Raw genomic sequence first — 26,455 nt, forward strand, 5'->3', positions numbered from 1 at the left:
TCATTGGCCCCTAGTAGTATGACTAGGGGATTCTGAACCACGGTCATTGACCCTAGTTGAGTAGTACGGCTATGGTGGTTCGCGGATGTTGCGTACGAGAGCAAGCCTAACCTCACAGTCGCCATTTGGAGGGGCCTAACCTCACAGTCGTCATCTTGGAGGGGCCTAACCTCACAGACGCCATTTTTGGAGGGAGCCCAGTTTTACGGCCAGATGCCCTTCTCTCCTAACCTCACAGGCGCCATTTTGGAGGGGCGTAACCTCACAGGCGCCATTTTTGTAAGGGGCCCTTCCCGACCTAGTTTTACGGCTAGATGCCCTCCCCTCCTTGAACCCAGTTTTACGGTCAGATGTCCTTCTCTCTTCGCGGATTTTGTGTACTAGAGGGCTCAGTTTTACGGTCAGATGCCCTTCCCTCCTCATCTGGCCTAGTTTTACTGCTAGATGTCCTTCCATCCTCATCATCACTCTAGTTCTGTACTCTTACTGATCTGGCTCGGTTTTACGGTCAAATGCCCTTCCCTCCTCCTCATCTGGCCCATTTTACGTTTAGATGCCCTTCCCTCCTCCTAATCTGGCCTAGTTTAATGGCTAGATGCCCCTCCATCCTCCTCATCACCCTAGAACTGTATTCCTGATCTGACCCAGTTTTACGGTCAGATGCCCTTCTCCCCTCCTCATCTAGCCCAGTTTTACGGTCAGATGCCCTTCCTTCCTCCTCATCATCATTCTAGTAGTCTTCCTTCTGATCTGACCAAAGTTTTACGGTCAGATGACTTTCCCTCCTCATTTGGTCCAATTTTACAGTCAGATTCCCTTCCCTCCTCCTCATCCCAGTAGTGTCCTCCTGATCTAGCTCCGTTTTACAGTTAGATACCTTCTCCTTATTTGGCCCAGTTTTACAGTCAGATGCCCTTCCCTCCTGCTCATCATCCTAGTAGTACCCTTCTCCTGATCTGACATAGTTTTATCAAATCAAAATCAAATCTCTTTATTTGCAAATGAGGTGTCTACCTCGGTGGCAAATGGTACATTAAAATACATTATTGTCAAGCACTAAATTTTAAATTAACAAGAGAAGAAGAAAATTTTTCTAGAATACAATAATATACACTTTACGCTAACAATTTTTTCTATTATGCAAACAGGTCTTCCTTAATACATTTATATTTTTTTTTAAATTCTACTTATAATATCTCCTATACTTACAAACATAGTCAACTCATATACAGTATGTGGAATTACTTTAAATAATTCTATGCAGCTGGTATAAGATTAAAATTTACATTGCATTTATGTAATTATTATTTTATTTTTTTTTACCATTTTGAAACCTAAATAGCATAACGACCTGCTGCGTCTTAACCAGAGCCCCTTTTGCCACCACTTTTCGGAGTTCCTCAAGGGCCTTCACAGCTACCGTAGCGGTCCTAGGGCCCTCGACATCCCCACTGTACTTCACCACTACAGGCAGTCCCCTACTTTGGCTGTCCAAACTCCATGGACCAGGGGATGGAATTAATTCTTTTCACACACATTTTTTATTTACAATAACCTGCACTGATCGAATGCCCTCTAACATTTCATTTATTTTCTCTGTTGCTATTTATTCTTTTCTTGAATATCTGTACAGATTTTGGAAAAGGATCAAACACTACCCCTGGTAAACTGTTCCACTCCTTCATACCCTTCCCAATGAATGAAAATTTACCCCAAATGCTTCTGCTAAAATTCCTTCTAGTTTTATACTTGTGGTCAGTTCTGCCGATATAATTATTTTTCCAACTGAAGCCTCTCACGGATTTCTCCCCATGCTTCTTCTCCTGTATAGGCTCTATATAATCCTATAAATATAGTTTTCTCCCTTCTCTTACTTAAAGTTTCCCACCCAAGTTCCTTTAACATTTTTGATACACTACTCTTTCTCCTGAAATCCCCTGTTACAAATCTTGCTGCTTTCCTCTGCACACTATCTATTTCTTTTATTAGGTATTCTTGGTGAGGATCCCAAACACTGTTTGCATATTCCAATAATGGACGAACCATACTTAAGTAACTTTTTTCTTTTGATTCTTTGTTGCATCCTTTAAGTAGCCTCATTATGACATTTAACAATCTGTATGATTTCCCAATAGTGTCATCAACATGACCCCTCCAGTGTAAATTACTTTCAAATCTCACACCTAAGTATTTGCATTTGCCATCTTTTGGGATAACTACCTCATCCGAAGTATATTCAAATTCAGTTTTAAAGCTGCTGTTTATAAATGTTGTAACAGTTGATTTGCCTCCATTAACCTTCATATTATTTTCTTCAACCCATTGTTGGATACTTTCAAGGTCCCTTAGTAATTCTGAACAATACTCAATGTTATTTTTTTCCCTATAAACAATTATGTCATCTGCATACAATCTTATTTTTGATGTTATATTGTTCCCTAAATTGTTTGTGTATATTAAGAAAAGTAACGGACTGATTATACTACCCTGTGCAATTCCCTTCCAAACTTTCTCTTCCTGTGATATATTATTTCCTACTTTGACTTACTGAACCCTTGAATTTAGAAATGTTCTTAACCCTTACGTCCAATCCTATTCCCTCAATTTCTTTAATAATATTCCATGTTCCACTCTATCAAAGGCTTTGGAAAGATCTATGGCTATGCAATCTAACTGGCCTCCTGAATCCAACTGATCTGATATGTCCTGCTGAAATCCCACCAGTTGTGCCTCTCAAGAAAATTTCTTTCTAAATCCATACTGGCTCCTCATGAACCAATTTTTATCATCACATATCCCTCTGATGTACTTTCCTATTAAACTCTCCAGTATTTTACAAACTATACTGGTCAGGCTGATTGGTCTGTAGTTCTCTGGTTTCCTTTTATCACCCTTTCCTTTATAAATTGGTATTATTTCAGATTCCTTCCATTCTTTTGGTATTACACTATTATTTATTACATAGCCAAAGATAAATTTTAAATAAGGCACTATGTACTACCCCATTGTCTTTAATACCTCCACAGTAATTTGACCTCTTTCTGCTGCTTTTCCTTGATGAAGCAGTTGGATTTCTCTGTAAATATCTTCATTTGTGAATGAGAAGCTTCTTGTTTCCCTCTGTGCCTCTCCCTCTCTATCTTCTGTTACTGTTTCCAACTCCTGACAATCTTCTAGTGAATCTCTGAATTCCCTACTAAATTGATTTGCTTGCTCAGTATCTGTTAAACAGTGTTCACCCCCTTCTCCCACCATTGTAGGAATTTGGATTCCTTTTCCATTTTGATTCCTAATATATGAATACAGCTTTTTCCATTTCCCTTTGTGGTCATTACCCTCTTGAATTATGCCATTCATATATTTCTCTTTTGCTTCCTTTTTCACTCTATTCAGTTCCCTCATTAGCTGTTTCCTAGTTTCTCTACTCTCCCTACCCTCTTTGGTTTTCCTGTTTACTATTCTACATTTTCTTTTTAATTTTCTTATTTCCCTTGTATAATAAACAGGGCCTGAGGTCATTTTACCCTTCTTAACAGGTACAAATCTCTTCTCTCCTTCCCAAATGATTCCTTTAAATTTAGCCCAAAGTGTATCCACATTACTTCCTTCACTTATCCAACAAGTGAATTGTGATTTAAGGTAAGTCTCAAATTCATCAACTTTAGTTTTTCTGTACAGTTTCTTGTCTTGTGTGATGCTCTTATGAAGCCTTTTTGGTACGAGTCGTACATCCATTATTACAGCCTTATGGTCACCTATTCCTTCAATTACCTCAGTTTTATCAACAATTTCCCATGGTTTAACCAAGAATACATCTAGTAAGTTATTGAGATGAGTCAGTTCTTGTACTACTTGTGTAAATCCTCCTTCCCAAATTAACTTATTTGCCAGTTTCTGTCCATGGGCTTCACTTGCAGCTCCATTCCATTCAACTTCAGGCAAGTTTAGATCTCCCCCAATTATTACCATATCATTATTATTGTTTTTATGAGTATAATCTATTATTTTCTCAAATATTTCCATGTCTCTTTCCTCTCTTCTAGGCCTGTATGTTCCTATAATTCCCACCTCCTTCATATTATCACAAACTAATTTTATCCCTAATATTTCATCCCTTTCATCGATAAACCATTCATGTGAACAATATGTTTCCTTCACCAGAATAAACACCCCCCCTCTTTTATCTCCTCGGTCTCTACGATAGACTGTATACCGGTACTAACACCCCTTATTGCTAGAGGCATATAGAATCATTTCTCCTAAGTCTGCTTGCCAGAGATCATCTTTTCCCACCTTGCGAAACTCTTAGAAATTGCAATCGTTCTACGAGTAAGTTAGAGTCATTCCAGTACCGTATCTTACGTCTACATACGGAAATAAATGCTTGTAGATAACATTAAGACCACGTGCAGTCGCTTGATGTGACGGAATCAGCTTAGAAATAAACTCTCGATACTTGCGACTCTTATTTGCATTTACAGTTTCTGTCTTCTTGTAATTATGTCGTGTTGCGTCAGTAGAAAAAATACTGCTTTATATTTCTAGATCATCTTGTTAGTTATATCCTTGTCAGGTATTCTTGAGAAAAGAAGTTCTAAGGGACCTTTTGTAGGTGTATAGGTGACACCTTTTACGATGAGACTGTTGCCAATAATCTTAACATTTGCATTACATATCCAGAAAAAGTCCTCTTCATAGCGAATACCGTAGGTTGTGCCAGTTTTTCCTGTAAAGAGTTTTCTATATAAGGAGCAAAGAGTGATCCATAGGTATTTTGAATGCAAGTCTTAAACTGATTACGATACTCTGGTGTGATCATACAGATGGCAGGATGGTTTCTGAAAACTAATAACAACTGGATGATTAATCAGGGCGGTACTTTTTCTGGTATTTTACCATTAAAACATATTCTCGGCTTTGCAGATGGTTTTAGACGTATTATAATCAGTGCAAAACAAGAGCTAATTCTAATCCGTGTTCGAAGTGATTACAATTATCTTAAAGCAGCAGAAACACCAGTAGACTCAAATATTACACTTCATCGTATATTATCTGATCGAGAAGAACTTCGATTGCTCAAGATTGTAGAAAATGATACACCATCACCTATACGTTTTCGTACTTGAGAGCTGCATGAATATCCTGTGTTACCACCTATAAACAGCATAGCTGGGCTATTAAAACGTCACGTTTTACTGAAAAGCCATTGTATATTATTTGTGTATTTCATCGTAAATTCAACCACGAAAAATATAGCTCACAGTTTGATCACTGTAAATTAAGAAATATTAGACTATATCTCAACGGAAACATGGACATTAATTTGGAGAAAAATAAATTTGGGTTTCTGTATGGCATGTTTTGTGAATCCTAGTCATCGTATTATCAGAAAGAAGATCGTCCGCTATTTTCGCCTAAAGAATTAATTTTTTTTTGCTAGGGACTTTACGTCGCACCGACACAGATAGGTCTTATGGCGACGATGGGACAGGAAAGGCCTAGGAGTTGGAACGAAGCGGCCGTGGCCTTAATTAAGGTACAGCCCCAGCATTTGCCTGGTGTGAAAATGGGAAACCACGGAAAACCATTTTCAGGGCTGCCGATAGTGGATTCGAACCTACTATCTCCCGGATGCAAGCTCACAGCCGCGCGCCTCTACGCGCACGGCCAACTCGCCCGGTAATTTAAAAATAAAGCACCGATTGTATTTATAGACTGCTCATCATGAAGAATCTATAAAAGAATCTCCTGTCGATAATCGTTTGGAATTTGAAACAACTGAAAATATTCCTGCTAACACAACAGCCTATTTTATTATTCATGGGTGATGTCTGTTACCATTCACTAACGAATATTGTTACAAGACTATAAATAAGGATAGCCCAATATCATGAACATTAGTGTGTGCTTCTACACCGTACACTATGGGAACAGGAAGAAGAGAAAGGCTACACGGTTACAGACAATCGTCTTGATAACAAACAAAACTGTGAATGTGCATGGTGTTCGCCTACCAGCGAAACTAATATGCTACATCTTATTTACCTCACTCAAGTAATTGAGGCTATTAAGATGTTCTATAAACATGGAACCTTATATCATATGCCAAAATATCTAATTCAATGTTTAGCGCTAGCATTTTTATCTACGTACGCTGCTCCTTTCACAGATGCTTTTTGGGACATCCTACCTCAATCGATGTAGCTTCATCCAGACGCTGTCGACGACATTACAAGCATCGGAGTGAAAACCGCATTGAATGCAATTGCGATGGACCTAATCCGAAGATTGTAAACTGTACCAAGTGTATGGATGAACTTTTTCCCTTCTTTTCAGTACCTGATATTGATTCAGAAAGGAACAAAACGCCTGGATGATATTAGATATTAGTTAGAACTGCATCATTTTCTTTGCGATGCATAACATGCATGGTGTAATATATTTTGAAAAATGAATTTCATAATCAAAATCAATAAATGTTTTGTTTAATTTGAATGTTGCAGGGGGCATTACAATTTGGAAGCATGCTACCACTTCACAGTAAGATGATAAGGAGTATAGCAACCTTGTTGGCAGCATAACCAAGGCTGTTGTATAACCTGTAGTAGTTTGTTTAATTTTGTAAATAATTACACAGTAAATATTTCATTAAATTTCAAAATATTCTACTTATTGCATTGCCTTTGCCTCCTTATTCCTATAGAAAATATTCACACTTATAGCATCTATAAAGGCGTGAGTTTACTAGAGAGAGGCTTTGATGATAACGAACAAGTCTAAACATGCATAACCATGTCAACGTAATCGCTGCATGTTATAACAGAATGACCTTAGTATGGCACATGCTCAGTCCCCGTCGGAGAAAACTCTGGCACAGGTGAATAACTAAGTAGAGATGTCATGAGCAGGAGGGAAGGGCATCTGACTGTAAAACTGGGCCAAATAAGGAGGGAACGGCATCTAACCGTAAAACTGAGATAGATTAGGAGGAGGACACTACTAGGATGAGGAGGGAAGGGTATCTGACCGTAAAACTGAGCCAAATGTGGAGGGAAGGCATCTGACCGTAAAACTGGGCCAGATCAGGAGGAAGACACTACTAGGATGATGATGAGGAGAAGGAAGGAAGGAAGGAAGGAAGGAAGGAAGGAAGGAAGGAAGGAAGGGCATCTGACCGTAAAACTGGGCTAGATGAGGAGGTGGGAAGGATATTTGACCGTAAAACTGGGTCAAGTTAGGAGTACAGTACTAGGGTATGAGGAGGGACGGGCATCTAGACATAAAACTGGGCCAGATGAGGAGGAGGAGGGCATCCAACCGTAAAACTGGGCCAGACGAGGAGGGAAGGGCATCTGACCGTAAAACTGAGCCAGATCAGGAGTACAGTACTAGGGTGATGAGGAGGGAAGGACATCTAGCCGTAAAACTAGGCCAGATGAGGAGGGAAGTGTATATGATTGTAAAACTGGGCCAGATCTCCAAAATGGCGCCTGTGAGGATAGGCTTGCACTCGTTCACAAAATGGGCGTAAAACTAAGCCAGATGAGGAGAGAAGGGCATATGATAGTAAAACTGGTCCCCCTCCAAAAATGGCGTCTGTAAGGTTAGGCCCCGCCAAAATGGCGACTGTGAGGTTAGGCTTGTTCTCGTACGCAAAATACGCGAAGAGGGAAGGGCATCTGAACGTAAAACTGGGCCCTAAGGGGAAGGACATCTAGCCCTAAAACTATGTCGGGAAGGGCATTTAACCGTAAAACTGGGTCCCCTCCAAAAATAGCATCTGTGAGCTTAGGCCCTTCCAAGATGGGGATTGTGAGGATAGACTTGCTCTCGAACGCAAAATCCGCCACCACCGTAGCCATACTACTCAACTAGGGGTCAATAACCTCGGGTCAGAACCCATTAGCCGTCCTACTAGGGGTCAATGACCTCGGGTGCTGACTCAGCGCAAAGTGATTTAGAATCGGCCTTGCCGTACTACTAGTGGTAATTATTGTTTTAAGAGAAAGTACAAGTAGGTTGGCCCTAACCATTCTTTATGTGAGCCGCTGAGAGTGGTCTAAGTCAAGAAATGTCATTTTTGAGTTATACCACTCAGTGCAATTATAACGCATGAAAATTTGTTGTGAAGAAGTGGTATAACAATAACTCCCATGGGAGACGCTTGAGAGTGCTAGATGCATTCTTCCCATCACGCCAGAGTGGAGCGCATTTACAGGAATAGTGGTATAAGTCAAGCATCACGGCCACATGGTTGTGTTGTTCTGTGGTCATTATCGTTGTTATTTACGTTCTAAAATCAAAAAGTCCTTGTAACTGTGCTAGTAAGTAGGCTATCGGCATTGTTTTCTTTATTTGGAGTTTTAATATTCAGATATTTAATATTCTAGATAGTAAAGAACTCGAGAAATGAAATCCATGTGGTTGACCATACGTTCATGCTATCACGACACTCCTTTCTTCCAAACGATCGTGATTTCGGAGTTATCGAGAGAAAATGAAGAACTGCTCAAATTTTCGCTCCGGATGATTGGTGTAATACCATTCAAAAGGCAAGGGGAAAACCACCCTTTGCCGTTTATAGAATGGCTCTGAATGACTTTGTCTCAACAAAAGACATAGAGAAAAGTGTAACATTTAGAAAGATGAACACGCAAAATGAAAAGTTCAGTTGGCTTCATGTTCAATGGTTTCGTTTTCAGAAAGACTCTCCTCATCTCATTCTCTACAAGGAATCTCTCGATGAAGGAATCCCTTTCAAAACTTTGGACATTACTCCGTCACATCGTGTTCATGGCCGTCCTCGTTTGTCTGGTGTTCAACTCATCCCTCACAACAACACTGTGCGACCTGCCACAGAGGGTAACAAGAGAGACATGATGACCCTTCTCCCATACACCCTCCGGTACACCACACTTTCTTCAATCAACTGACAACTGTGAATTTAGCTGTGGAGTATGGACCTGATTATGTCGACCCATTACAAGAGGAAGATGACGTAGATTGTGAAATTGAGTAAACTGGCATCTTCCATTATAACGTCTGTTTAAATTTCAGCATGACAATTTAATTTTCAGAAATTTTGACATTTTGGCAAAACGTTTTATTTATAATTCATGAGTGTCCGTACTGCTGAACTATTAGACCAGATTGCGTAGCTAGCATTTAACAACAGAACAATTATTTTAACTCAGTCTGTGAGGGAAAAAGTTGCAATGGAAGCCGTACGTGCAGTTTCACACCTACTGTACAACATTATGTTTCGTTGACAATTATTTTGTAAATACATGACCATATTAGAGGTTAAAACACAACCTATACATTTTCCTCTTACTCACTTTCGCCAAAACGTTTATCGGAAGAGTGGTACAACTCTTGAGTTGTACCACTTTACCTTTCGCTGTGAGTAAACTGCTGATAGGAAAAGTGATACTCCAAATTTTAGGAATGATAAAAAGCAATTAAAGTAACAAATAACTAAAATGTCTTTATTAAATATAATTTTAATATATCGTCTGCATATTTCATCAAATGAATCATGAATTCTTGTAAAGCCTGAATTTACATGAAATGAAACACGAAACCTTTAATTTCTCAGAATGGGAAAAAATGGACTTAGACCACTTTGGCTCTCAGCAGCTCATATAACACTAATCAGAGGGGAAAATGAAAGGGATCCGACACTTCGAAAAATGGAGACATCGGCCAAAGAAAGACAGTGGCCACGAAGGGCGTGGAAATGAAATACTCTCTAGGCCTCGGAAAGCTAATACCGTCGGGGTCGGAAAAGAACAAGAGTTGACCAAGGGAGGTCGGATACGATAGACGGAAGTGAGGAACCTAGCATAAGTGGAAGCAGTGTCAGGACTCAGCTAAAGGTCCTGTGGTCGCCAACCCACGCTCCTAAGTTGAGAGCCTCTGAAGCCCTTTTAGTCGCCTCTTACGACAGGTAGGGGATACCGTGGGTGTTATTCTGGCGATAAAAGTGGAGATTTTTAAGTATCATGTCATGAATTTAAGCTCTAATGTGAACACGGCTACACCATCAGGTCTTCTGACGTTATTAAACAAGAAAGGAATTGAAGATGCATACACCAACATAACGACAGTGTTAAGAAGTTGCCTCACAATGACTTTACACACTTACAAGGCTATTAAACAGAGAATAGAAGAAACCTGGAAAAATAACAAAATTATTTATTATTAGAGGTATTTGGGGAAAAAATGCAAAGAAAGCAGAGATAACTACATGTATTTACGGTAGTGGTATCCTGGACGGTACAACTCGGTTAGTAAGAGGACGGGCTAGGACGGGCCTATCCCAAAGGTATACAGAGAGGCTGGAAAAGTATGACAGAGACATATGTAGAGAGAGGAGTGAGGGAGGCGGGGCACATAAGGATATGGATTTCCGCCACATGTGTCCGGCCGCAAAGGGAATGGTGAAAAATTTGCTCTGTCACCTGGTAGGGGATGTTGGGGTCTTCACGTTTGGGCCCCACGAGTAGGGCCTAGCGTATCATCCTTGGGAGGGCGGCTCCTTTTCTCACCAGGGGGATGACACGGCCGGACAGTAGTTGTAGGAGTGGCGCCTTGCACGTGGACTTGTTTCTCGCCCATGTGGGGGTGGGGGGGCAACAAATTATTTTAGGATTATATGGTTGATTTAGATGTAGGGAGTGCTAACGTGTGGACTGGTCATCCGCCCATGTTAGTGGCAGCTTAGTAAACTTAGTTTAGAGGTGGTGCCTTGCACGGAAACTGGTATCGCCCGTGTGAGGGACCACCTGGTTACTGGTAAGAAATAGGGTTGTAGGGTTGGCCATTTCACGTGGACCGGTCATCCGCCCGTGTAAGGGCTGCTTAGTAGATATCTGTTTATAAGTGTTCAGTTTCGTTGGTTTTAATGGTTCGTTCTGTGTTATATGGCATTGTGAACATGTATCTGGCCGTAAAGCCTGTATGTTCAATGTTCAATAAATGTTCACTTACCTCACAATGACAGGAGTTTTAGCAGACTAAAGATAGTAAAATATTTGCTAAGAAATTTCACAGGACAGCGACTGACCAATTTCAGCATCATATACATACAGCACAAGTTAGCTGCAAAGCTATCATTTGAGGATATTGTAAAACTGTTTGCAGCGAGGAAAAAGAAAAAAAGCCTGTAAAGATTTAGTTCAAGCTTTCAGTGTTTTAATTCTATCTAAGAATGTTTTCATTCCCCACCCTGAAGGGGTGGGGCGGGCCACCTAGAGGGTTACGCCCTCTCTCTGGCCAAGAGATACGGGCGGGTTGGGGAGATGTGATGGAAGAAGGAGGTGGGTAAAGGATGTGAAGAAGGAGGAGATGGGGGAGGAATTTTGCCTATGCCTAAGGATGTTACTACTGTATTTATTCATTTATTATTGCTTTTCTTTGTTTTTTTAGAACATACATACAAGCAAAAAGTATATGCATAATAAAGTGAAGGGTTTCAGACAGTTTGCTTTTTTTTTTGGTAATAACATAATTTACAGCTTTTACAAATCTTCAGGGATTGTCCATTATCCGACGCCTGGGATACCAGATATGAAGACAGACAGCGAACGGTGAAAATATTTAACCATAGGACATTGTTCTTGTAAAACACTTAGAGACCTGGAAGATATACGGGAGAGTACGGGAGGTTAAACCATTGTTTCCAGAGGAGTGAAACTGAAATGAGAATTTAAGCCGGAATGCGTGGTGGAGAAGTGGAGGTTTCAGGTTTGGTTGGCTGCGGCCTGTAGGTGATGGAGGACTAAGGAGCGATTGTAGGGGTGAATGTTGAGTAGGGAGAGAGTGACAAAACGGATGAGATCTTCTACGGTGGGTGGGGAGAATAAAGAGCGAGTGGGCGATGTGGGCGGGTCTATGGTTCTAATAGGGGCCACCAGGTCTGGGCGATTATGGAGAGGGGAGGGGCAGCTTCTACAACGGCGGGAGTATACGGGGTGAATGCTCCACAGGTATGACACTGGGGTGGTTGGTGGGTGTTGGGACAGCGGAACGTAGCGTGTTGTTGGTTGCAGTGTCCATATGATGGGCGTTGGGCAGTGCAGTGCGTGGTGAGATGATGGTTGTAGGTGAGGCACCTCTCACACCTGATGGATTGGGGAGGCGGTGGACGTGAAGGTTCAACCTTATGGTGGTGACGGTGAATCGAGACTCCGCTGGCCAGTACCCGGTCGATGTCTGCTGGTGTGGGGAGAAGAATCCGCACCATGTAAGTTGGACCCGTGGCGTTCCTGATCCGGAATGCCTTTTTCGCCGGGATGCCTTCTGCGTTGAGCTCGGAGATGATTGTGTCTTCAGAAATAGAGGGGTCGACACCGCGAATGACGCAACTAAGGAGGCTGTAGCGTTGTGGGGGAGGTGGAGTTTTGAGAGATGGCTGTGGGAGGGGTTGAAGGGGGTTGTTGAATCCGAGACGTTGAGCGCAGATGGCCGTGGTGAGAAGGTTGGCAGCAGTGTCTCCGTTGATCTGGATGATGACTCCATTTGTAGTTTTGCGGATATCCGCTACGTCTTCTCGGCGCATGTTGTAGCGAAATAGGGTGGAGAAAATGGCGTGGGGTGAATGGAAGTCAGAGGAAGGACTAGTAAGTAAGAAGGAATGAGTTCCTGCTGGGGCGGGTTGGAGGAAACGGGAGCGAGTGATAGGGCGTCGAGTACCGGAAGCAGCGGAGAAAGTAAGCTGGGGAAAATTGGAAGTGGGGGTAGCAGTAGTGGTTGGAGGAGGAATAGCCTGAACGGAGGTGTCCATGGGTAGCGATGGATCAGTTCGTGCCATTGCTGATGCGTGTTGTTGGACTCGTTCCTCGGGTGCTGGGGAACTTGGTGGCAGACTCGAAAATTTAAACTGAAAGTTGGGGGCATTCCATTGTGGAGCTGGCGTCGTTGGGATGAATCTGGCCTGGTAATCTGGCGCTGCAAAACTCGACATGACCACCGAATGGTAGGCGACTGCGGCTGATGGGCTGAGATCCGTGATAGTGGTAGTGGTGGTACTAGTAGTGGCTGTTGTAGTAGTCGAACAGTGAGGAGAAAATGGAAACATGGTGTGCACGTATGTTCCAGTAGACTGGCAGGACAGTGTAGTCACCCTGGGTAGTGTGGTAGTTCCTGGCGATGGGCTCGTCCTGAGGTGAAACCTCCCCGATTTTCGTTGTCCACCTGTTCAGTTCACTTTTTCAATAGGGAATGCCCTACGTGCCTGACTTGCGGTGATTGAAAACCGTTGGACGGCGAAGGATCTGTTTTAATTTTTCATACTTTTTATTAGTAGATTAAGAGAGCGTGTAAAATGTGTAAGTATAATACTCAATATAATAACTTGAGAAAAATCTGTTATTCCGAATATTAGTACTATTTATCATAATTAATTATCCTATAATTCAACAGTCTGTTGATTCAGGCCACACATATACACATCCCGGTATAATTTGACAAACCTTTTTCATTTGCAGTGATTGTGAAAGAATATACCAAACACGCTACGCTCAGATTATTCGTCAATGAAATATCTTATAATTAATTTGGTGTCCGACTCGTTGGCTGAACGGTCAGCGTACTGGCCTTCGGTTCAGAGGGTTCCGGGTTCGATTCCCGGCCGGTTCGGGGATTTTAACCTTAATTGGTTGATTCCAATGGCCCGGGAGCTGGGTGTATGTGTTGTCTTCATCATCATTTCATCCTCATCACGATGCGCAGGTCGCCTACGGGAGTCGAATAGAAAGACTTGCACCTGGCGAGCCGAACCCGTCCTGGGATATCCCGGCACTAAAAGCCATACGACATTTCATTTCATTAATTTGGTATCTTATATTGTACTAAAAATTAAATTACTACACATTTGAAATCAAGCATTTGCCATTTAAGCTGAAGAAAAAGTGGAATAGGGAAATTACTGTGTGGTGGCGATATCAGGGGTTGCCGGGGAGTGATTTGGTTTTGTTGGTCGGTGGGCGAGTTCTTGCGCCGTGTGGAAACTAGCTTAGTTACGTCCCTGTTCCTTCATTCGTACAATAAGCTTTCCTACGCTGTGTCCTTGGCATAAATGGGCGCCATTTCGAGCACAAGCTGTAGTGTGACGGACGCTACGTTCACAAAAACCAGGCATTTTATCTAAAATTATGTGTACAATGTAGAATTCTGTAGCGAGGCACGGGTATACAACAGCTAGTGAATGATATGGCAACGCATTAGATACCGGTATTTAATTGGAATTGCTCATTCATTGTTTCTCTTCTCCACGTCCTTCGCAGTATTTACATTTAATTAACATTCAGATTTATTTCAAGACCAAAAGTGATAATCTGAAGCTGACCTATGTCTTGTTAATGAAAACAGTTCGGAATGAATTGTAACAAATAAGTCTGCATGGTTGAAGTATGCCTCTGACCTTTAATAATTTCTCGGCGTGCGTACGTAGTAGCTGAGAGCCGTTACTACTGGCTTCTCATTAACGTGGCTATTAATCGAATCCCGATAAATGCCGGGCTCTGTAGCTCAGTCCGGCTCCATAGCTGAATGGTTACCGTGCTGGCCTTCGGTCAAAGGGGTCCCGGGTTCGATTCCCGGCAGGGTCGGGAATTTTAACCATAATTGATTAACTTCGCTGGCACGGGGCTGGGTGTATGTGTCGTCTTCATCATCATTTCATCCTCATCACGACTCCTACGGGCGTCAAATCAAAAGACCTGCATCTGACGAGCCGAACTTGTCCTCGGACACTCCCGGCAATAAAAGCCATACGCAGTTTCATTTCTGTAGCTCAGACGTTACAGCGCTAGCCTTTTGAGCCCAAGATAGTGGGTTCGATCCCAGTTCAATCCGGTGGTATTTGAAGGTGCTCAGATACGCCAACCTCCTGTCAGTAGAATTATTTGCATGTAAATAAAAAAATAAAATAAAAAAAAAACCTACGGTTACAACATTCCGGCTCCTCAGGATCTCCAAAAACCTTTAAAATTAGTTAGTGGGATTTAAAAGCATTATTATTATTATTATTATTATTATTATTATTATTATTATTATTATTATTATTATTATTAATTCCAGTCCGGTTCCTTGGCTGAATGCCTTTGTTAAACAATCACCTACACAGTCCTCTACTTGCAACTAGCTCTGTGGCCTTGTTAATTTCCACACTTCTTATACCTAATTCAAACTGAGTCTAACTATCGTCGCCTTGGTCTCCCTCTATTTCTCGTACCTTTCATGGCCGGGTCCATTGTTCTCATACTGGCCTTCGGTTCTAATGGCCTCGGGTTCGATTCCCGACCGGACCGTAAATTTTAACAGCGTATACAGTAGTTGATTCCCCTGGTTCGGGTTTTTGTGTTCGTCTTAATATATCTTCGTCTAGATACAACACTTCACTCCACCAACCACCGTAGAAACACGCAGCAGCGAATACACCCCTCGACATAAGGTTGGCTCCAGGAAGGGCATTCGGCCGTAAAAAAATGTCAAATCCACGTCAAGTGCCGATCTAAATAAATTGGGAAACTGACCAGGAAGAAAAAATCCCGATCAAAATATTTGAGAATTTTGAAAATGCACACGTCTGTGATTCGCATTCCACTGAACATAAATAACCCTGGGACTTACTATGATTACAAGTTTAACAACCACGTAAAACTGTAAGCATTTTTTAAAATGTTTGTTTCAAATTCATAGTCGAATAATTTCTGTTAAGTGAAGAAGAATATGCTGCCTGCTGTCATTTCTTGATGGATACAGTACTTTTGCATCCATCTTTTGGCACAGGCCAGAGTAAAGTGTAGCTTCCACTGAAGTCCCAGTCAACATCCATGGCTGCGACAATATGGAAGTTGCTGGGGTATGGGTAGTGTTGAGTAATGACATTCAGAGCATGACTAGTGCATCTGAGTGTTATGAAAGGTGCTGCTCATAGGGTCAGTCGTGCTGCAATAGTACTTTCTGACCCAGTGAGGAAAGCAATGGCAAACTATCTCACTCCTCATCTTGCCTAGTACGCCTCATTTTGGTGCTGCCATTGGTTTTTGGGGTTTTCTTATAACTGCATAACCTTTTGGTGGTGCTATTTGAGGATCCAACCAGCCTCTGGGCTGATGACCTAACAGACAGACAGAAGAAGAATATTTCAACACAGTCATCAGCTCCGTACTCCTGAATACTGTCTGATAAGCCTACCTTCGTTACGCAGTTTGCTAGCAGTTTGTCTTTCCAACCATTGTTGCCTTGGTCTCCCTGTGGTTCGCGTATCTTCCATGGCCGAGTCCATTATTTTCGTAGGTAGCCTATCCTCCTCCATTCAACTTATATGTCCCCCTGTGGGTGGGGGAGGTAGAATACATCCACAGTATCCCATACCTCTTGTAAGAGGGGACTTAAAGGGGTCCCGGAGTTCTTAACTTGGAAGCATGGGTTGATGATCACGGGGGCCTTAGGTGAGTCCTGGTATTGTTTGCACTTGTGCCAGCATCCTCACTTTCATCTATCCTATCCGACCTCCCTTGGTCATCTCTTGTTCTTTACTGACCCTGACGGTATTAGGTATCGAGGGGTAGTGAGTCCTTCATTTTCATGCCCTTCATGGCCCTTGTCTTTCTTTGGCTGATACCTTCATTTTTTGAAGTGATGGATCCCTTCCATATCCCCCCCCTCCCGATTGGATTGGTGGTGTTAATAGAGGATGGTTGCATAGTTGTACTTCTTCTTCAAGCAATAACCACCACTACTACTACCACTGCCGTCTCGCACGTACCCACCACCAAAGCTAGTTTATACATACAGCTTCAACCAACAAGTTCATTCCTAATTTAGCCTTTATATCCTCACTCCAAGTACCCTTCTGCCATTGTTACCACCTATTTGTATCAGTAATTATTCTCGGTACTTTCTTGTCTATTACTTACAGTTGCTGAACAAGATATCCTGAACCCACCCAGCTTTCATTCCCGTTAGTAATAATAATAATAATAATAATAATAATAATAATAATAATAATAATAATAATGAAAGTACAGCCCCAACACTTGACTAGTGTAAAAATAGGAAACCACGCAAAACTATATGCAGAATTGCCAAAGGTGGAATTCCGACTCATGATTTCTGACACCTACACAAACTTACAACTGAAAAGCACACATCACATAACCAGCTCATTTGATTATTAATATTGAAAATCCACAGCCTGTTTCCAGTAATTTGACCAGGTCAGGAATGGAATGAATGAAGCCCCATCTAGCGGCGAGGATAGGAATTGTGCCGGCTGTCGAAGCCTGTCACACTCCTCTGAGGCAATGATAAATGAATGACAGATGAAATGAGATGATATTGGAGAGTCTTGCTGGAATGAAATATGACAGGGAAAACCGGAGTACCCGGAGAAAAACCTGATCTGCCTCTGCTTTGTCCAGCACAAATCTCACATGGAGTGACCGGGTTTTGAACCACAGAACCCAGCGGTGAGAGGCCGGCACGCTGCCATCTGAACCACGGAGGCTCTTTGATTGTTAATATTATTAAAAACATAGTATGTCATTGTAATTATTTTCACCTAAGTTCGGTGGTAGTGATGGTGATTGTTCTTTTAAGGGGAAGTAACAGGATTATCAGCCAAACACTAATCAGGGGCTGCCTCTGTTTATCATCATACTGTACCTACTGTCCATTTCAAAATATTATTCAGGTCTATTTTTTTTAAGTACATCATCATCCACAAAAAGCCTTATCTCTGATTCCAGATCTTTACTCAAAACATTTGTATATAAGAAAGCATAATGATGTTGTTGGTTATTGTTTTTATGTTCCATGAACTATTTTTATGGTTTTTGGAGATGCTAAGCCCTTCTACTGTCTGAGCTACTCAACCCAGCATTAAAAATTATATTCATATTTGTGAACTACCCAAATCCTACTGTCCTGCATGAAAAGTTTAAAATTCTGTGAAGAAAATTATGTTTGATCTAGTACAGAGCCAAATAATGATTGATAGTTTAATAATCTTCATCTAAGTCGATTTCTTCATCGTTGTCACATGCAGTGCATTCTATACACGACTGTGTTGAGTGTTCCAGGTGTACAAACTGCTCTTTTATTTAGTTTCTAGCATTAAATTGGTGCCAGTTTTCACCCTTTTCTCAAGTAAAGAAACTTGTGCTTACATCTGTTGTTTGATATTATTTTGACAAAATGCTGTTCTGTTTATGTATGCAGGTTTTCTTTCCATGTTATATGCTTTTGAAAGATAAACTGTCATTTTTATTATTTTTTTGTGTTTCAGATTCAACCATGATGAAATTGGTGATCATTTTTGTACTGTGTGCACTTGCCTTGAAAAGTGATTGTGCAAAACAAGCTATCACCAAACAGGACTGTGAAAATGGGCTTGATATTGAGGTGACATGTACACGTATCCTTCGAGCAGGATGTTTATGTGGATGTGCACAGTATGACTTAAGAGAACCATATTGGCAGTTTATGGTCAATTGTACTGACAAAGGATTTACGAACACATCTATTCTGCAGCAGTTACCTCCCCAAACTGAGGTAAAGTAGAGTGGTAGCTTGCTAACTGTAATAATACAATTATTGTTAGAATAATATAGAGAACTACACATTGCAAACCTTTATCACCTGACTGATGTGTCTGTATTAATAAAGGAAAGGAATATCTGCCTCCATAGCATGTTTGTGTTATTAACTGCCATCCTCAGAGGTCTGGGTTTGATTTCTGGTACTGTCAGAGATTTTAAGAATGACAGGATGGCTGGTATATAGTTAAAAAGGTACATGCAGCTCACTTCCACGGGGGTGTGCCTGAAAAGAGCTGCACCACCTAGAGTGTAAGAGGACTTGAGTTTAATTACTATGGGAGGGAACAAACAAGCATCAAATCAAGTCATATATACGAGGGTAGCCCAGAAACTAATGCACCACATTTTTTTCCACAACAATTATTTGTTGAACACAATGAAACTTATACATAAGAAAGAATGATGTTTCTTCTATACTCCCTATTTTTCCATGTAATCTCCTTCGTATTCTATGGCTTTCCTCCAGTGAGATACAAGGGCATGAATGCCCTGTTGGTATCACTCCTTGTTTTGTTCACAAAGCCATTTCTTCACTGTGCAAATCACCTCTTCCTCAAAATGTCTACCACGAATGCCATTCTTCAATGGCTCAAACAAGTGAAAGTCTGAGAGAGCTAGGTAAGGACTATAGGGTGGATAGGGTAACACTGCCCAATTCTGTTTCATGATGTGTTCCGACGTCCTCAAATTTGTGTGAGGGCATGCGTTATCATGTTGAAGCAAACAATCACCTGGGTTCTTCAGGCGTGCAAGTCGCTGTAAGCGCTTCTTGAGTTCGGTTAATGTGTTCACGTATGCCTCAGAATTAATGGCGGTTCCTCTCGGCATCATATCAATGAGTAGGACACCATCACAGTTCCAAAACACAGCGACCATGACCTTACCAGCATAAGCAGTTGCTTTGAATTTTTTATTCTGTGGAGAGTCAGGATGGTGCCATTCCATCGATTGCCGTGTTATTTCGGGCTCAAAATGGTGACGCAGATGTCATCACCTGTCATAATCTGGGACAAGAAAGGCTCCCCCTCAGCTTCAAAACATTGTAGCAACTCAAGAAATGTTCTCTCTGTGAGTTTTGTGTTCCTCTGTAAGATGGCAAAAGTATAATCAAGAGCACTGATGATTACACTCACACTTGCTTTGCTGACTGACAGCTCCCACGCCAACTGCAGAGTCGTTCTGGGTTGATCCTTGCGAATGAGCGCATCAGCACGTTGCATCTTGTCAGGTGTGACAGCCGTGGGTAGCCTCTCCGACCGCTGCAAATCCGAGAGATCTGCTGAACTGCTTTCAGATGGCCTCTCCCTCTGTGCCCATTGACTAACCGTACGTCTGTCAACTGCTGATGCTCCATAAACTGCACATAAACATTTGTGAATGTTTCCAAATGTTTCTTGCTCTGAAGTGAGAAATTCAATGATGACATGCTGCTTGTAACATATATCACTTACAGATGCCATGTTGAACCGTTGCTGCAAGAACGCTTTCTGTCAGAAAAAACAGAAACTTTGCGCGCATACTCCGAAAACTTCAAAGAATTCATACCTAAAGTTTCGCATTTGTACCATTGTTGAGAGCTGCGAAAAAAGTTATGGTGCATTATTTTCTGGGCCACCTTTCTACATAGAGAGAAAAACATGAAAAGGAACACACAATAGGACAAACAATCTGACAGTTCAGTGTGGGAATAAGGAACACTAGAAAGAGGGTCTAAAAATATATTTATGTAAGCAGTGTAGATGACATTGCTCTACAAACCTATTACTACGGCTTGGAAGTTGAAGACCTATAAATTGCCTTAAAAGGACCTATAAAAAGACCTAAAAATATTCAGAAAAGGACGTAAAAATGCGATCCAAATTCATTCATAATTTTAGTATTAATTACATATTTAATGAAGAAATAATGTTAAAATACAAAATTCTCATGGTATGCAACATACAGTGCTAAAATACATGAGTGAAATATTTCTTCTTTCAGACAGTACCGGTATATATTTTAGAATAACACAATTTAAAAAAAGAATTCCGTGTTTGTTAAAGAAAAGTACTTGTAGAATTTGGATTGAAATATTTTATCCGCCTGGAATGAATTTGTATTAAATAAAACTGGTATGTTTTTATCGTTTACCCACCTATTCAATACAATAAAACCTTAAAAATTAGGACTTTGTCCTTATCAAATTGTCAACATAACAAGTTATTAAATTAGATGGTACATGTTTTGCCTCTCATTGTAGGGCATCATCAGCCAAAGTTTCACCTTAAGAGTAAATCAGGTACCTGATTGGAATTGACTTATGAAATATTGTTGATTTATAACTTGTTTTATAAAAAAGGATCAGAGGTCATTATACAATGATTAAAATATAAGACATAGTATATTATTAGATTAACAATAATTGTAGCAATAGCTGAGTTGAAAAACATAACAATTATTTGAAAAATTATGACATTAAGGTGGTTGATTCTTAATATTAAAAGTTGTTACAATATGGTTAAAAATCAGAAAGCACATTCCAATTAAATATCAAATGGCGTGTTGTCTCATGTAATTGTAGTTGGTCTTGGTTGAACTATAGAATATGGTTTTGAATGTAGTTATCGATTCTCAAGTTCTGGAACGAATTATATTGAATTCTGTCCATCACTAATCACAATCAAATTGGAAAGAGAAAAAATATTATTAACACTTCTGAAATTATGGTTATTCATGACCTTGAGCTCAGCTGGAAAGCGCGTTTGCTGTCCAAGTCGGTACGAGTGCGAAATGATACAAAGGTTTTAAATGTAACGTGTGCAAATAAAACGACTGTGGTTTTTATAATATTTTAACAAAAAAAGTGAAATTCCCAGTCTTATATTAGGACCAAAACAGTAATAGGCAATCCCAAAACCTCCCATGGTTTTTAATTATATGTAAGGTGCAACATCCGTTCTGGTCTCGATAACATAATCGTATACGATAATATTAAAATACTAAATACTAAAGGAGCAGTTTCGATTTCTGCTTGTAAGCCCAGTGACTGTACAGTGCCCTGAGGGAAGTGCCAAAAACCTGTTCGGCAATACCGGTACATTACATGTTATAATTCTCATGTTAGGTCCGTATTGAAATGTACGTAAATACAAAGTATGTTACAAGTGTTTATTTATATATCCACCTATTCAATACAAAGAGATCTTTTTAGAAATTAAATATTATAAAAAGTTAAGGGACATGTTTCGCCCACATTAAGGGCATCATCAGCCTCAAATTCAAACCTGTATGGTGAAAAATCAGGATCCTGATTGCACTTACAAGCCATAAAAAGAGGATATCATTATAGATGTCAGTCTAAACATACAAAATATTAGAATGTCCTTGGCTAAAATTGCAGTATCAAGCTGCATGTCATAAGTTCACATGAATATACTTTCTGGAGTGTTGAAAAACTTGTTGGGGTAGGGCAGTAAACAGCTCAGTATTTATAATGAAACAGAAATGTGCCTCCTTGAAGATGATAAGAAAAAGCAAAGCTGATACACTGTTACAGATGTCAATATCGTATGTTGTGATAAGACAACAGATCTCTTAAATGGCTGTTCAGCTGCCTATAGTCTATTTAACTGGCTGAAGGAGTGAAAGTCGAATGTGTTATGATAAGATAACAGTCTTCCTTACGTAATTGTGGGAGCAAGGAAAAAGCATTGGGTTGTCTATAGATGTATTTATCTTATTTGAAGGACGAAAGTCGAAGGTTTATCGACGTTGATAGAGCTCTTTGGTGTGAAGTCTGTAACAAGAGGAGAGTGAATGCTTAGGAAGGTATTTTTGAAGAGAATGTGGGTTTAAAGAAAGGTAAAACATGGAAAATGTATAAAAACACTTACCCTTTCGTCTGTGAAGATGTAAATCAGTTATGGAAAGGTTAGTTGAAGAAAAATAACGTTATGTGTAGGTTCATTTATTTCTTTGACTGTTAATGCAGTTGCTATGGTAGCGTTGAATGACTGACACTTGTACTTCTGGTATTGTATCGATGTGAGATTGGCGGTGGAGGGTGTGGTTCAGGGGAGGGGTAGGCGGAGCATTAAATTTATGTGTTGTTGGTTGCGAGAGACTTACATGGTCGGACAGGGAGGGAGTCGGGTTGGGTTGCGGGAGAATTGTGGGGGCGGGTATGAAGGGAGTCAAGTTAGTTAAAGTAGTGGAGGTTCTAGAAGATGTTAACTTAAGATTTTTAAGAATGTAGTTATGTTTTGAATTTAGAGTTTGCAATAATTTGGGTAAACTTTTGTATAATGGATTCTTGACTTCAATTAAATCATTGAGTTTAGATTTTTGTTGTAGTGTTGGTCCAGAAATATATAGATGGTTTCAAGTTCATTCATCAACTTTCCTTTGTCTACTCTTTTAATAATTGTGAGGTCTCTTTCTATTGTTGTGAAGTGATGTCCTGTTTCTTTCATATGGGAGCTCATTGCTGAAAATTTATTAATGTGCTTAATGGCATTATAGTGTGCTAAGTACCTAGTTTGCAAACTCCGACCTGTTTGACCAATATAAGAGGCGTTGCATTGCGTGCATGTGAGCCTGTATATGCCTGATCCTGAGTAAATGTTTTTGCTTGAATTGACTGTGTTGTGATTAAAAAATAATTTTTGGTTACTGTTTGTTGTTCTAAAAGCTATACTGGTATTTTTGTTTTTTATTGGGTTCAAGATCTGGTGAACGTTTGGATTGTTGTAGGTGAAGGTAACGAATTTGGATTTTTTGGGTTTGTCAGGGATGAGGTTTGTTGTTAATTTGTATTTGACCTTATTTATTAAACGGTTAATCATTTCAGGTTTATATCCATTGATTTTTGCTAAATCCTTTATATAATTTAGTTCTGTTTGAAGGTTCTTGGGTGTGAGAGGGATTTTTAAAACTCTGTAAATTAAACAGTGAAATGTGGCCAATTTATGGGAGTTAGGATGTAAAGAACTATTTTTGATTGTTAATGGGGTGTGAGTAGGTTTTCTGTAAATTTTAAAATCGAAGTTGCCATTAATATGAGTTACTGTGAGATCTAGGTAATTTAAGGATCCACTGACTTCATCTTCCTTGGTAAATTTAATATTTTGGTCTAGGTTGTTTAAATAATTTAAAATATCGGTACTGTTATTGAGATCTTTATTGATTATTACGAATGTGTCGTCTACATACCTAAGCCACAACCTAAGGCCTTTTATTTTATTTATTATTTTATGATGTTCTAAAGAATCTAAATAGATGTCAGCTAACATGCCTGATAAGGGATCACCCATAGCTAGGCCATCTTGGTGGTAAATTTTACCATTAAAGGTGAAATAGTTGTTTTTTAGCACAAAATTTAGGATTTTTATGAATTCTTCTAACTCAAGCTTGCTGAGGTTGCTGTGTTTTGCGAGGTTGTCTTTGATAATATTTACAGTTTCCTTTGTTGGTACATTAGAATACATATTAGTAATGTCAAAAGAGCACATAATGTGATTTGGTAGTAAGGTGAATTTTTTTAAAATTTCGCAGAAGTCTATTGAATTTTTTAAGGGGGATTTATTGTTGAACCTGTAATGTATTTTTAGAAAATAGTGGATATATTTTGAGGTTTTATATGTCGGACTACTTCTACAGTTGATGATTGGGCGTATGGGTGTGTTTTTCTTATGTAATTTAGGCAATGCTCTGGCTGTGGGGGTTTTAGGGCTCATAAGGATTAGTTTCTGCTGTTCTTGTTCATTTAGTAAAAATGTGGAATTCTTTAATAGTGTTTTTAAATTTCGTTGGATTCTTATTGTGGGGTCTTTATTGACTAATGTGTAAGATTCATTTGTGAAAAATTCTTCTGTTTTTTCAATGTAATCTTTCTTATCTATTAAAACAGTAGTCCCTCATTTATCGGCTTTAGTTACTATTATGTTGTTATCTTTTACTTTGTTTTTTACCTCTTTAATTAATTTTGAATGATTGAGAATAGCGTCTTTATTTAAACCTTCAATTAGTGTTGAAAGTTTCTGTTTTATCTCGTATCTAGTGTCATTTTGTAATTCAAGAGGAAGTTTTGAAATATTCGTCTCGACTTCTGCTATGGTGGTAATAACATCGTTTTCTTTTTGTGTACTAGGCCAATTGTGTTTTAAACCTTTACCTAAAAGTTCCATTTCTTTTTCTGAGAAGCTTGTGTTCGTCAAGTTAACTACGGCGGGAGAGTTGTTGAAAGAAGGAACTCATTTCTTTAAGTGTATGGGTGCTTGTAGCTGATTTTCTTTTAAGTGAGCCAGTTTTTTATCTAATGTGACTTGTTTTCTGCTTAGTATATCATTTAATTTATAATCGACATGTAACTGAAACGAATTCCATTCTATAGGGTTCACATATTGCGACACCGATAAGTGTAGCTTGTACAGTTGTAAGTTTAAGAATGACTTCTTCTTATAGAAAGTTTTTATTTCGTCCTTAAGCCAGATTTCATTAGTTTTGTTTTGGGTTTTTAATAAGTTACGAGCCGATAAGTTTCTCCTTTGGACATGTCTTAAGAATCTTGGTACTAGTTTTAGTCTCAGACATTCTTTTAGGAAAGCTATGTCTTTACTTAAACTGCTAATCTTAACCTTCAGGTTGAGAAATTTGTTTAGCATATAATAGGCCTGGTTGGCTTTTACATTACATGTTATAATTCTCATGTTAGATCCGTATTGAAATATACGTAAATACAAAGTATGTTAGAAGTGTTTATTTATATATCCACCTATTCAATACAAAGAGATCTTTTTAGAAATTAAATATTATTATAAAATGTTAAGGGACATGTTTCGCCCATATTAAGGGCATCATCAGCCTCAAATTCAAACCTGTATGGTGAAAAATCAGGATCCTGATTGCTCTTACAAGCCATAAAAAGAGGATATCATTATAGGTGTCAGTCTAAACATACAAAATATTAGAATGTCCTTGGCTAAAATTGCAGTAACAAGCTGCATGTCATAAGTTCACATCAATATACTTTCCGGAGCGTTGAAAAACTTGTTGGGGTAGGGCAGTAAACAGCTCAGTCTTTATAATGAAACAGAAATGTGTCTCCTTGAAGATGATAAGAAAAAGCAAAGCTGATACACTGTTACAGATGTCAATATTGTATGTTGTGATAAGACAACAGATCTCTTAAATGGCTGTTCAGCTGCCTATAGACTATTTAACTGGCTGAAGGAGTGAAAGTCGAATGTGTTATGATAAGATAACAGTCTTCCTTACGTAATTGTGGGAGCAAGGAAAAAGCATTGGGTTGTCTATAGATGTATTTATCTTATTTGAAGGACGAAAGTCGAAGGTTTATCGACGTTGATAGAGCTCTTTGGTGTGAAATCTGTAACAAGAGGAGAGTGAATGCTTAGGAAGGTATTTTTTAAGAGAATGTGGGTTTAAAGAAATTTAAAACATGGAAAATGTATAAAAACACTTACCCTTTCGTCTGTGAAGATGTAAATCAGTTATGGAGAGGTCAGTTGAAGAAAAATAACGTTATGTGTAGGTTCATTTATTTCTTTGACTGTTAATGCAGTTGCTATGGTAGCGTTGAATGACTGACACTTGTACTTCTGGTATTGTATCGATGTGAGATTGGCGGAGGAGGGTGTGGTTGAGGGGAGGGTGTAGGCGGAGCGTTAAATTTATGTGTTGTTCGTTGCGAGGGATTTACATGGTCGGACAGGGAGGGAGTCGTGTTGGGTTGCGGGAGAATTGTGGGGGCGGGCATGAAGGGAGTCTAGTTAGTTAAAGTAGTGGAGGTTCTAGAAGATGTTAACTTAAGATTTTTAAGAATGTAGTTATGTTTTGAATTTAGA

The 26,455-nt window shown here is 39.7% G+C and overlaps 1 protein-coding gene across 2 annotated transcripts in view; it reads left to right on the forward strand.

Annotated features, from left to right (window-relative positions):
• The window catches only part of LOC136867326 (trophoblast glycoprotein), a 119,813-nt gene that overhangs the window by 77,848 nt on the left and 15,510 nt on the right, over window positions 1–26,455 (forward strand). For both annotated transcript variants that reach the window (XM_067144478.2, XM_067144479.2), the window contains exon 2: window positions 18,299–18,564. In XM_067144478.2, the coding sequence (XP_067000579.2) occupies window positions 18,299–18,564 (266 nt within the window). The remainder of the gene's footprint in view (window positions 1–18,298; window positions 18,565–26,455) is intronic.

This window comes from Anabrus simplex, chromosome 3, assembly GCF_040414725.1.
Source record: "Anabrus simplex isolate iqAnaSimp1 chromosome 3, ASM4041472v1, whole genome shotgun sequence".
Classification (NCBI taxonomy): domain Eukaryota; kingdom Metazoa; phylum Arthropoda; class Insecta; order Orthoptera; family Tettigoniidae; genus Anabrus; species Anabrus simplex.